General features: G+C 49.6%; 1 protein-coding gene across 1 annotated transcript in view; it reads right to left on the bottom strand.

Annotated features, from left to right (window-relative positions):
• Positions 1–3,091: 3,091 nt before the first annotated feature.
• The window catches only part of LOC144720704 (cGMP-dependent protein kinase 2-like), a 60,631-nt gene continuing 50,279 nt past the window's right edge, over positions 3,092–13,443 (bottom strand). Inside the window, exons 10-21 of the mRNA XM_078597674.1 lie at positions 13,104–13,198; positions 11,345–11,413; positions 11,021–11,107; positions 9,867–10,017; positions 9,402–9,538; positions 8,494–8,583; positions 7,946–8,087; positions 7,486–7,649; positions 6,053–6,175; positions 5,123–5,185; positions 4,547–4,613; positions 3,092–4,405 (exon numbers count right to left, since the gene is read on the bottom strand). Coding sequence (XP_078453800.1) covers positions 4,310–4,405; positions 4,547–4,613; positions 5,123–5,185; positions 6,053–6,175; positions 7,486–7,649; positions 7,946–8,087; positions 8,494–8,583; positions 9,402–9,538; positions 9,867–10,017; positions 11,021–11,107; positions 11,345–11,413; positions 13,104–13,198 — 1,284 coding nt within the window. The 3' untranslated portion in view covers positions 3,092–4,309. The remainder of the gene's footprint in view (positions 4,406–4,546; positions 4,614–5,122; positions 5,186–6,052; positions 6,176–7,485; positions 7,650–7,945; positions 8,088–8,493; positions 8,584–9,401; positions 9,539–9,866; positions 10,018–11,020; positions 11,108–11,344; positions 11,414–13,103; positions 13,199–13,443) is intronic.

The raw sequence follows: 13,443 nt of genomic DNA, 5'->3' as shown, positions 1-13,443 counted from the left end.
AAAGAGCCAATTCGGTACGAGTTCAACACACCGGTGTGTTGGAGAGTAAACCCACAACATTTACAATTCGAGTACAACGTTTAGCCGGTAATTAGATGTAGGCGAAAGTCGACGTGTTAAACTAACCACAATGATACTACGTCATTCGCTAGAGGCCATTATGTGCTGGCGTCAGGGTCCAAATTTGACAAAGTTGATCATTACACCTGTCAACCACTTATCAGCGCCTACCTTATTACAGACCAATGCAGACTTCGTGTGTCACCCCTTGCCCCTTATAAATCTCAACGTTTATTCTTTACACTTCTATACACTACGCTATCCACTTTTATACACTGTGCTATACACTATACACTACACTATACACTACTACATACCTGTCACCCCTTATCAGTGCCTACCTTATTACAGACCTATTTAGACATTATTGGTCGCCCCCTGCCCTTATAAACCTCAACGTCCATCCTACAAAATCCCATCAAAAGGGAGAAATAAACAAATATTTGCCCGTATTGAAACGGCTGTACGCCGTATGGACCTGAAAACTAAATTTCCATGTGTAGTGACTGAATGTCACTGTGGTGCCGGGCTTATGAAGCCACGGCGGATAATGTGTTGGCATTATGTGTAGCCCGCTTACTGGGCGTAGTAGCAGCCCTAGCGGGGCTTGGGTGAGCGCTGGTCAGTGCGGAGGCACCATGTACAGTGTGCGGTGCGAGCTCCTGGTGAGGGAGCGAGTGTCAGCCAGCCAGGGTGACGTTGGGGCATGATACGCTGGTTGACCTGCTGACACGTGGCCGGATGATATTGGAGGGGGGGCACCGGTGGACGGGGGCCGCTCGGCGGTCACGTGGTCTAAAAGAGCTCTCGGGAGCCTTTGGGAAGGAGCTCGAGAGATCTAGAAGGTGGGCGGGGCGAGGGGCGGAGCCAGCCCCAGCCCAGGCCGATATAAGGGGGGGGGGGGGGGGGTTCGGTGTTGCTGGTGATGAAGATCCACGTCGGGTTAAAGAAGCCTCTAGCGGTCTAGCCACACGGGACCCAGCTTGAGGTCCGGGCCGGGATAGTGAAGCGTGTCTAGTTCTGCCGTAGCGTAGCTAGATGGGCATAGTGTTATGTTGAGTTGGTGAATAAATAGTGTTGCTCCCAAGACAAAGTCTGCGACTCGGTTGGACTCACTACACATGTACAAGAATACGGGGTAAACCGTGTTGGGTTGACAGGCATGAGAACACTACACCTCAAATTGGACACTATTTGGACAACATCGTCTTGTTGTTCGGAAAAATGGAAGGAACTGGAAAGAGGAAGACCTAACAGAGAATGGATTCATGACGACTGAAAGAGATTGGTGCCAGAAAGATGTGTCCACTACTTGAGCATGTTGGCACTCCAAGACAGAGAGGGAAGTGGAAACAACAAATGACGAAATGTGATACCACAAATCGGGATTACAAATAGCAGCAAACATCGCCCCCTATTGGCAGTCCACTGCCCCAGGTAACTTGCACTTTTTAACACTCAAGGCGCGTGCGGCGTGCGCTTTCCCACCTTTGGCTGCTGCTCCATCCTTAGTCTCAACCAGTCATCATCCCTTCTAGCCATGGCGTGTATTGCCCAAGCCCACTTCTCTTAAGTCCATATTGATGTCGAATTATCGCGAATCCGTGTGCTCTTTTCGGTGTAATGCATGAGAATCGATGACAGTAATAATACCCCGATGTACACCCAATCCCGTTTAACGTACTTCCGCTATAACGTGCTCAACTTATTGATACTCAATACCGTTTTATGCACTTTCGCTATAACGTACTCAACTTATTTATACCCAATCCGGTTTGCGTACTTCCGCTATGACGTACTCAACTTATTGATACCCAATACCATTTTACGTACTTCTGCTATGACGTACTCAACTTATTGATACCCAATACCATTTTACGTACTTCTGCTATGACGTACTCAATTTATTGATACCCAAACCCGTTTTACGTATTTCCACTATGACGTACTCAACGTATTGATACCCAAATCCGTTTTACGTACCGTGGTACCTCGGCTTCACGTACTCGAGACGTACGAGCTTCACCATGAAGACCACAATGTTTACGTTGCACGGCGACATTCAAACGCCAGATGGCCCCGAAACGTTAGCATTCCTGACTGTACTGTACGGTATGTTGAACTTCTTTCGCACCGTACGTAGCCAACCGTGCTAATCGGAGGTGCGGGGGAAGGTGAAATTAAACACAAAAGCAGTTCTAAAGAAATGAGTTTCCAATCTAGATTTCAAAGTGCATAGCTCCAGTGGATTCCTTATGTTGGAACGAAGAGCGTTCCAGACGGACACAGAAGTGCATCTGAAAGCGCGTGAAGCAGTGACCGTCTTTGTTCAATGGCCAGCCATGAAAGAGACTACGGTAATCTCATGTGTACACATACTCTATGAATATATTTTTCCCCACATACCATATTTATGTCAACTATATTTTTTATGCAGGTGTAAACTATTTTTTAAGTAACTAATAATAATACATGTAATATAATAGACAATAAGATACACTTACTTTTCACACTGATGGTTGTACAGTATAGATGCCCAATGGGATATTGATCAGCTTCTGTTTTGGTAGTGTATCACGTTACGATCCACCATTCCATCTCTGTGCTTCGATTTTACGTCCTGGTTTTCGAGGAACGCATCCTGGGTATAAACTGGGGTGTGCCTGCATTTTTGAATAATGAAATGTCTGCAATTGTTTTATTTTGGCGAGTTGTTGGAATAATTTAAAGCATGGAGACATAAAGGACTACAAAGGGGAGATATAAAAAAAAACATTGAATTGCATCATGAATGAAAATTTATAATCCTTGGAATCTGCGGGGGAATAGGTGAATATAATTGCCTAACTAATGTGGTCATCCATATCTTTCTCAGAAAACAAGTACCCCAGTAAACATCAAATATTGGGTCAATGTTGCAAGTTTAATGAGATGTAGCGATCGATAATGCACCCTTTACCTGACACAGCTTTTTATAAAAATCTCCTTTGAGTTCGCTAACATCTGGAAAAATATGGCAACATATGCTTGATTTAGATGACAGTTTATTATGAATTTCCACGTATGAAATAGCTTGACAAAAAAAATCATAAATCCTTTGAGTTCGCTAACATCTGGAAAATATGGCAACATATGCTTGACTTAGATGACATTTTATTATGAATTTCCACGTATGAAATAGCTTGAAAAAAAAAATCAGAAATACATTCACAGTACAGATGAAACGCGGCGTTTTGTTGACAGTGAAACGATGACAACCCCATAGCGTCTGACGATGGCACAAAGAACGGGAGCTTACACAGCACCGCGCAGTACAGTATATTCTAATTGTAAATCTCATTCTCACCCAGGGGAATGTACAGAGATTATAAAACTTGCACCGCCAGCAGAAACAAAGTATTACATCAAAGAGGACCATACAGCGGACACTACACAGCGACAACATTCTACAAACTGGGACAGCTCGTTATGGAATGTTTTACTGAACAAATGTACGAGATTATACAACGACAAACTGTGCGTTTGTTCGGATGGTGGCGTAACAATCTCAATGGCATAGATGGGATCCAAATGGCATGGTGTTCTTGGCAAGTCCTGGGCAAATGGCAACATTGGCATCGGTCTTCATTGGCAGAGAGAGTATGGATGGCACTTTGACAGATATGCTCTGTCACGAATTTCCATGGGGGCCATTTCACGTTGTCAGATTGGCCTGGAGACGTGGCACGCGATGCCGTCTCTGGGAGTGTGCGCGCCCATCGTGTTGAGGGCTGCGAGATTCGGCGAGTTTGTGACTAATTGGACGTTTACGTAAGCCGTTGTGGAATGTGATTCAGAAAAAAAAAACCTCTTAAATAATTGTGCTCTTTTGTGAACTCCACTTTAACAAATGGGGCACTTTTGAGTTTAGTTTATTTACATAAAAATATAACTTGGATTTTATAGCATTTAAATGCGACTGCATATGAACCCGCTGTACAAAATCACTGCATATTTATTTTATGGACAATGGCAGTCAGTCATAGGCAGACTTGAACAGGGCAGAGTGTTGACAGCATGCATTTCTGGGGGAAGGAAGTTACAGACAATAGAGGCAGGAGAGGAGATTGAATGACTTCGCACCGAGCAAAGGTTGAAGGTTGGAAAAAAACCCGGCAGCCCAGGTCACATTGCCCTCAATCTGATGCTGCGCGTGGCGGTAATGCGAGTGTGTGCGCAACGTTTGTGCGAGTTGGACACGATCCTGAGGTCAGAAGTCGTGATCCCAGCCCGATGTTTCATCTGGGGGTACGTCCAGGTCTTCAGGAAACCAGTCAAAGTTCTTGAAGTCTGTGGGCCCTGACACCTGCATGCAGCACCAGGCAGACGACCCCACATTTATGTCTAAATGCGACCGCACCACGAGATGCTGCACAAAAACAGTGGACTTCCTAGCGTGAGCGTCAGCCGAGTTGCCCACATAAACTGACTAAATGCAAGAACCTGCCTCTCTCTTTAGCGGGGAGGCCAGCTGATTAGCTCGGAGGCCTTCCCAGTCAAACCCCTGGAACCACCTGCAGAGAAAGGCACAGCAGTAAACCAGCTCAGAAATTGAGTGGTGCAGTGTAAAGAAATTTTTTACACCACAGGGTTAGGAGTTGTCTCAACATGTGATAATAAAGTAATATATTTGTCCAACAAAGTCTCACATGTCATATACGACGAGCCAACAAATTATGCACATTGTCCGAGTAGAAATCACTGTAAACATGTAGAGAAATGTGACATCTAAGGCGGAGAGAGTATGGATGGCACCTTGACAGAAATACTCCATGAGGGCCATTTCATGTTGCCAGATTGGCGATGGGAGGCCTGGTAGACGTAGCACATGATGTTGTCTGGGGGTGTGTGTGCCCATCAGGTTGAGGGCTGCGAGGTCGTTGGAGTTTGTGACTAATTTATGCCAGCTTCTTGTAGATTGAGAGTTCGGAAAACAAACGAGTTTGCGGTCGTCGGATGGACAAAGCGTTGTGGGGAGCATGGCACTGCGATGTGGGCGATGGATCACGTTGCAGGGACTCACTTGTGCTTCCTCACGTCCCCTACGCCGTGCTTTTGGTTTCCCAGTCTCTCCGACGGGTTCTGTCTGGGAAGGCAACAGTAAAAGGTACGCAACACAATATAATCGTTAGCATTGCCGTGGAGAATACAAGCAACGAGATAAATAATCAGACACAATAGCTCCTTAATTTATCTGTCCCTCCAAATAAGTTAAATATTTTTTTTACATATTCCATCAACTACAAGGCCTACTGGGAATGCATAATAAAATGTATGTTGAAACCAGTCAAGCCTTTTCTTGCATTGAACCAATGCTGCTGAAATGATGTACTCCCAAATGGCCGTGTGGTTGATGGGAGGTGTAAAATATACTTTTATTTTTATGTGCAGCGATGGATATGTAAAGGAGACAAAGCGTCCGATTATCTTTCTTCTTTTTGCAAAGGTACAGATCAGGGTGTTCAGCACCAATCTCTCTTCTCTTTGCTTCTCTGTCCCCCTTCCCTTCCCCTGTAGTCACTAAACTCTCATATCTTCTGCCTGATTATATCGCATTGTACGTTTTTTTTTACATGGAATTTAAATGGCGATATTTGAAATTGAAATAAAAAAAAATATTTCACAAATTTCTTTGTACATCACAAGGATGCAGAAATAATAAACGAAGATGATGATGATGACGATGCGTGGCGGTGTTGTTTTGGTGTGTGTTGTTATTATATGTACAAGCCCTTCAATTTTCAAAGCTCTTTAAAAAAACGACCAATATGAAACCGATAACAAACAAGCAGACATACAACGCCGTGTTGGATGGGTGAGCGTGGATGGGTCAGCAAGAACGAGTGAGTGTGGACGGGTGAGCATGGATGGGTAGGTACGCATGGGTAAGCGTGGACGGGTGAGCGTGGATGAGCGAGCGGAGTGGACGACAGAGCGAAAGAGCCTCCTCCACCTGCACAGCCTGCGGATGATGTCCTCGGCCCTCTTCCCCACCTCATTGGGGAAGTGCACCCTCTCCATGCCCCACAGGATGGCGTTGTACGTCTTCATGGGGTCTGTGCCTGAGAACGGGGGACTGGGCGAGGGCGACGGTGGACGACACGGAGAGGGGGACTCGTGAAGCGGGGAGGTCGAGTTTGTGTGCAGGGTGGATGACAGACGGGGGTGGCAACAGAATGGTGCGAGTGACTTCACTTCGCTTGCGCACGCTTAAGAATCTCCGGGACTGTGACATGGTGGCCCAGCGGTAGGTCGTTGGCAGCTTGTTGCAGAGGTTCGCGGGTCGAATCCGCAGGTTGCCCTGGTTAATACTGCGTGCGTGTTAACCGTATAAAATGTGCTGTCCGTTTCAACAGTGGACATTAAATAAGAAGCGTAGGCCACGCTGTGCCGGCATCATGGTCAGAATTTGCCAAGTTTGGAAAATTCACTCCCAAAGATGGTAAATTCATTGGGAAACACAGCAATCATCGCCCCTACTGAAAACAAATGAGGACCCTCCTGAAAAAATATTTGAGGCTCATTGAGACTTGCCTGGGTACACAAGTGTAATGATAATAATATGAGCTGCTAGGTGATTTGTGAGCCAAGTTTTGCAGGTGCCTTTTAGTGGGGGGACGTGAGTGAGCGAGTGTGGGGATAATGCTGATACGTGTAACCCACACAGTGGAATCTAAACTAAACTGTATCAAACTAAACTGTTGTTATTTTACCAGGTAAGGCCCACTGAGCTATTAGCTATTTTCAGAAGCGACCTGGCCACAAATGATAGCCCAATAAATGTGGAAATTTATAGCACTCTAAACGGATGTTTCTAAATGTCGGAAAAAACGGAGGACCCGATGAAAAATCCATCAGGTTCAGGATCGAACCCATGACCTCCTGTATACCATGCGAGGTAGTTAATATCTCGCCACTCCAGCGCCCATCAAAGGTTTAGCCTTCAAAGTCAAATCTGAACTAATCGGTGTTCAAAAATTATTGAGTTATGACACTATAAAGGCAGATCGAGCGCATTGAGATCCATGGTAGAACAGCATCAACTGTGAAAGCTGGAAAGGCAAACATTGGTAGGAGGCGTATTGTTTGCCTATTTATTTTTATACTTAAATCCTCCACAAATGACACGAATGATGATCGTAAGGTATAGTTGTGTTTTTTAAAAGAATTTAGGGTAGTCGCCCAGTCGACATGGAACCTTGGGCCAACGTTGGTCCAATATTCCCACAACCTCATGCCAACGTCGGTCAAACGGTGCGTGGGTTTACTGGACGGTGCGTGGCGTTGTGCCGGCGCGTTGGTGGCTGGGCGGGCGAGTGCCCCGTGAGCGAGCGAGCGATCGAGTGCGATCGAGCGAGCGAGCGAGCGCCGTCACGTGTGACCCACACGCCGGCGAGCAGCTCGTAGACGAGTACCCCCAGCGCCCAGCAGTCGGCGCCGCGGTCGTGTCCCCGGTTCACGATCATCTCTGGGCACACGTACTCGGGCGTGCCGCAGAACGTCCACGCCTTGCGCCCGCAAGCCAGCTTCTTGGCAAAGCCGAAGTCTGCCTGCAGGGACGCCAAAGCAATCCGAAAGTCACATTCGGCCCAGAGCAAGGAAAAAGGTTGCCCACTCCTGGCTCACAGCGAGAAGTAAGGCTCATTTTACGCGTACATTTGCGCAACCACTTGTAATCAAAGCTGTCCGGGTCGGGCCCGGCGTTCAGCATTTATTCCCTCAAGCTTTTGTCACGCACTACTGCGGGCATCTTTGGGAGTTGATTAAAGAGAAGAAATGTTCGGCGGCATGTGCGTGCCAACGCCGGCGTCAGCCCGGGTGGCCGGCGCGTGGCGGCCGTGTTCACCATTTTGACGTAGCCTCGCGCGTCGAGGAGCAGGTTCTCGGGCTTGAGGTCGCGGTAGAGGATCCCGCGGGCATGCAGGTAGGCGAGCGCCTCCACCACACACGCCACGCAGAACCGCGCACTCACCTCCTGGAACCCGCCGCTGCACAACACGCACAGAGACAAGGTCCCCCTGCCGTGGAGCCAACACAGGCCGTCGGGAAGCAAGTGCGGTTAGTGGTATGCGGCACGCGAGGGTGGGGTGGTGCCAGTGCCACGGCCGACCGCCATTGTCTTCCCCGGCGCTGATGTTGTCACACTGCACCAGGTACTGATTTAAGGCCGAGTCGATCTAGGGGAGACCCATGATTGGCCATGTCGGGTGGTGGAGGGTTGCGACGCATTTATAAATAACGCGATCTAACCCAAAAACGTTGATTATGAATAATATTGGTCGCGAAAGCCTACGTGTTAAACTTTGTCACTGGTGTTGACCGTGAGCGGAAATCGAACGCAGGTCGCTGGGTTCATGGCGCGCTGACCGCTACACCACGTGTGTGCGTGCTCACCTGTCCCGCAGTACGCTCCACAGCTCACCGCCGAGACACGCCTCCATGAGCAGGAACACGAACTTTTGGTCGCGGAACGTGCGGTAGAACCTGGCGGGGCGCACAGGGATCAGCCGGCCGCAGCCATGGCCGCACGACGCAATGTGACGCTACGTTACGCGACGGTCTCCATCTACGCGGGTGGCCAGGATCATCACCTCTGGGCTCTCTCTCGTATTCGTAGGTTTTGTCGGTAAAGTCACGTAGGTAAAAAATTAAAATTAATAAAAAATAAAATAAAAATCACGACGTTTCGTGCTGTGACAGTTCCACCTGAAGACGGAAGCTTGTGTTGCCTCCGAAACGTCGTGATTTTTATTTTATTTTTTATTTTACTAGTATTGTGTTTGCAAGAGTTTTCAGTCGCAATAGGACCCGTATCCAACAAAGGGGTTGCTTGCCTCTCAACATCTGGCAGTTCACCAGCATTGGTCTGAGCGAGCCGGACTTTACCATGCAGAGACCGAATATCGAAACTGGTCCAGAGTTTGTTTGCAATGAATCAAAAGACCCAACGCAGAAGATCCTCATGGTACAGCCTAAACTGCATCTGCAAAAATCATGGCAGATGCGGATACCTGATGCGCAAATGGAAAATGTAAAACTCCCCATTAATCTGTGACTGTGGTCATTCCGAACAGAACGTACAACGTATAACGACGCAATACCCGATCCACAAATACGAAGTTGGCATCGCAGCGACACACCACACTGCTCCTGACGCAGTTATTATCTGGCTTGACCACCAGAATGTGAAAATGATGTTGTTGCTCTGCATCTACATCAGTCGTACGAAAGAAGAAGAAGAATGATGTTGAAATTATTCACTCAAACAATACCACCGCCCACGCCTCCCCCCGGGCGCTTACCGCACGATGAAGGGGGAGCTGCACTCCTGCAGGATGCGCTTCTCCGAGTACACGTGCTCCTGCTGCTTTGACTCCACCACAAACTTCTTCTTCAGACACTTGAGCGCGAACGTCACGTCGCTCTCCTTCAGCTTCACCTGCGTCACTCGGCAACAGCCGCCGACGGTGACAAATTAACAGCGACAGTTACGGCGATGACGGCGCAGCGCAAACCATCTACGCGGAGGATTAATTTCAGCCGCGTTTGTCTGGGTCGGCCACCCGGGGCGCAACGCATCCGGCGCACCTCTACGGTGTGACTATCGGCCACACGCCGCACTACTCCAGTCCACTGGGTGACCCGCGGAAAATATTGAGTGAGATTATTAAGCCCTGGCCGCACGGCGCACACACACACGCGTGCGCGCGCGTGTGTGTGCGCCGTTAAGCCGGGAGACGATTGGACCGGCCGAACGCGGCGCTCACCAGCTGCACGCGGCCGAACCCGCCGACGCCGAGGGTGGCGATGACGTCCATGTGGGTGCGGGGGTCAGAGGTCGGCAGGGCGGAGAGCAGCTCCATGAGCCGCGTTGTCTCCTCGTCCAGAGTGGCCGGGCTCAGCTGGGACTGGGGTCGCCTAGCAACACGGCGACGTGCGCACGGGACGCGCGTCAGGGACAGCGTTAGCATTGAGAGCACGGGTGAGCATTGGGATGAGAGGTCAAGGGGTCAGGGCTATTGTTGGTAATAGAGTGAAGGGGAGGATAAGGGTCAGGGCTTCTCGTGGTAAGGGGTTAAGGTTTAGGGACAGAAAGAGCGTTTAGGGATAATTGTTCATTTAGGTTGGGGAATAGACCCCGAGTTACGGGTTTGGGATAGAGTTAGGGTCAGGTTTCCAGCTATGGTGCCCTTAGATTAGAATGGCTGGCAGCGGAGAGAGAGAGAGTTAGGGTCAGTGTTAGGGTCAGGGTTAGGATCAAACCAAGGGCTACGAATATCATTGGTGTATATTGCTTGGCAGAGAGGATACTGCTCGGGTTAGAGTGAGGGTCAATCTGAGGATCTAACACATGGTCAGGGTTAGTTTTGTGGTCAGGACTGGGCATTGTTATCGGTGTGGAGTGTCTGCTGGACTGGAAAAGGAGAAGTTATGAGTCAGGGTTAGGGTTCACATCAGCATTAGGGCCAGGATAAAAATGAGGGTTAGGGTCATAGTGAGGGTTAGGGTTGAGATCAAGGTCAAAGTCAAGGTCACAGTCAAGGTCAGCTTAGGTTCAGAGTACGAGTCAGGGTTAGGATCAGGGTTAGGGTAAAGGTCAGGGTTCGGGTAAAGGTTGGAGCGAGGTTAGGGTCAGGGTTAGGGTAAAGGTTGGAGCGAGGTTAGGGTCAGGGTTCGGGTGAAGGTTGGAGCGAGGTTAGGGTCAGGGTCCGGGTAAAGGTTGGAGCGAGGTTAGGGTCAGGGTTAGGGTAAAGGTTGGAGCGAGGTTAGGGTCAGGGTTAGGGTAAAGGTCAGGGTTAGGATAAAGGTTGGAGCGAGGTTAGGGTCAGGGTTAGGGTAAAGGTTGGAGCGAGGTTAGGGTCAGGGTTCGGGTGAAGGTTGGAGCGAGGTTAGGGTCAGGGTCCGGCGGACAGGGGCTCACGGGGCACTCCGCTGCTGGTCTCTCTGCGCCAGCAGGGCCACGTACTCCTGCAGCTCCTCCATCGTCCCCACCGTCTGCACAAATGTCCTGCGGGGGGGGGGGGGGGGACAACACCGCGGGTGGCTGCAGCAGGAATCGAATTCTGGACTTCATGCAAATTGGGGGGGGGGGCGGGTGGGGGGCGAGCGCGATTCCCGCTCAGCCACGTGAGTCGTTACGGCCGGTGCGGGAGTAGGGATGTGGTCCGGGGGGGGGGGGCTGGAAAGAGTTCCGAGTCGCTGGGGGGGCGGGGGGGCGGGGGGGGGTGTGGGGGGGGGCACTTACTGGTGGTCGATGACGAGGCATTCGACCGCGTCATCCGCCGCGATGATGTTCGCCGAGCGGACGTCTTTGCTGTTAAACGCAACAACAGCAGCAGGAGCAGCAGCAGCAGCAGGAGCGACGTTCACAACACAAACCAAAAAGAAGACACGTTCGTGTGTGTATATTTTTATCATCGCGATGAGCCAATTCTGTACAAGAAAATGATGATGACCAGGGCTTAAGTGAGGAGTAGTCGGTACGTGACCACAGTGGCCACAGCCATAGTGAGAGGGCTACTGGGTAGCCGCAGGCACTGATGTTTGATTTAATCTGGAAGGACCCATGAGCCATGAAGATCTTTGTCCAGCCTCAAGCTGGGGTTGACAATGGCGGAAACATCACAAAGGAAGTTGAATAGGTAGGTTAGATTAAACAATTGTGCGTAAAGTCGAAGAGAACCACAGAAGAAAGTAAGACAAAACAGCAATAATGCAAAAGAATCAGACAGAGAAAGGATAAAATGACACTTTCAAAATTACAGATGTCGACTCACAGTCGCAGTGGCAATGTGGCTGTAGTTATGTTTGTATGTATTATGTGTGTATGTATTTGTATGCATGTTTGAACTTGCAATGTACGTAGCCAACCGTGCTAATCGGAGGCGTGGGGGAAGGACAACAAACTAAACACGAAAAGCAGTTCAGTTGACATCAACTACGACATTTATTGCTCGTCAATGCACCAAATTGAGAGAGCAAGACATGAAGGGGATTGGATGTTGTGTGGCCGGGTATGCGCTCCATCCCAGACAGACCTCGTTGAAATTAATCCTTGATTGTAACAGCGATAGCCACAGTAATTGTAAACATTCTCACCTCCGGTATAATAATGCGACGTTGTGTAAAACAGTCAGGGCAAAGGAAACCAAGGGATGAAATCATACGTGGGGGAACAACCCGAGAGGAGACATGCGTTACGAGACACGGACACACGGACACACGCACGTGGGTCAGCTGGGTTACAGGCACAGGCAGCAAACTGACAATGACGGTAAAAAAAAACCCGAACAACACCGTGGCGTTAAAAGGAAACATTTTCTAAAAGGTGACATTTCGAGAACAATGGCCGTTCTTCACGCGTCTAGGGACACGGGCTATTGCCCGAAATGTCACCGATAATGACTGGGACTGTGTCACCTGCTCCGACTTACACAAGTCAGGGGCTTCATGAATGAGCAACAGAGGACCCTAACATTTATGTTGTGTGTGCACATTAAAAAATGTGACGTCGGGAGCGATGACACTGGAGCGCTCTTACGAGGTGCTTTGCTGTCATTTTAAGGACCTTTAACTCAAATTTCGATTTAAAGCTTTCGTGACTGCAGGGATTCATCTTCTTGGTTCTTTCGGTAAAGTCACGTGACTTTACCGAAAGAACCAAGAAGATGGACCTTTAACTCTCTTTGTATGTACAGTATGTATGTTGAACTTCTTTTGCACCGTACGTAGTCGACCGTGCTAATCGGAGGTGAGCACGGTCGACTACGTACGGTGCTGTGGACAGATGTTGGACAACCAGAGGACACGCAGCCGATGACCATATCGACAAGATTACATCGGATAAAAACGGCTGATGATGACGATGACAACAACGATGATTACGAATAAAACAAGAAGCCCAGAGGGCTACGATAGAACGGCAATCTGAGACTGGGCACTCTGTGACGACAGCGGCGGACTGTCCGCGTGCCGGCGGCAGCGTCTGCCCCGTCGTCCGTCACCTGATGAGGGCCTTCTCCCCAAAGTACCGTCCCACCCCCAACACCTCAATGTCCCGCGGCTCGTCGCGTCCCTCCTCGGCCTGCGTCACTCGCACCTTGAGGCCGCCAGACGTGAGGGGGAACGGAGCCGATGTTTGGCGAGATGGGTGGTGGGGGGGGGGGGAGGTTTGAAAGGAGCAGAGTCGCGAGGAATCACGGGCGTTAGGGTTAGGGCGTTAGTTGTCGGACACTCGATCGCACAGGCAGCTGCGAGGAGGGGTACAACCAGAGGTGAGGGGCAGAAGAGGCACGAGGGGGAGACGTTGAACACCAGAAGTGACGGGCAAACGGAAGAGTGGAA

The sequence above is a fragment of the Lampetra planeri genome, chromosome 9 (genome assembly GCF_965212315.1).
Source record: "Lampetra planeri chromosome 9, kcLamPlan1.2.h2, whole genome shotgun sequence".
NCBI lineage: Eukaryota > Metazoa > Chordata > Hyperoartia > Petromyzontiformes > Petromyzontidae > Lampetra > Lampetra planeri.
The sequence above is the reverse complement of the archived record's forward strand: the minus strand, read 5'-3'. Positions and strand labels throughout refer to the sequence as shown.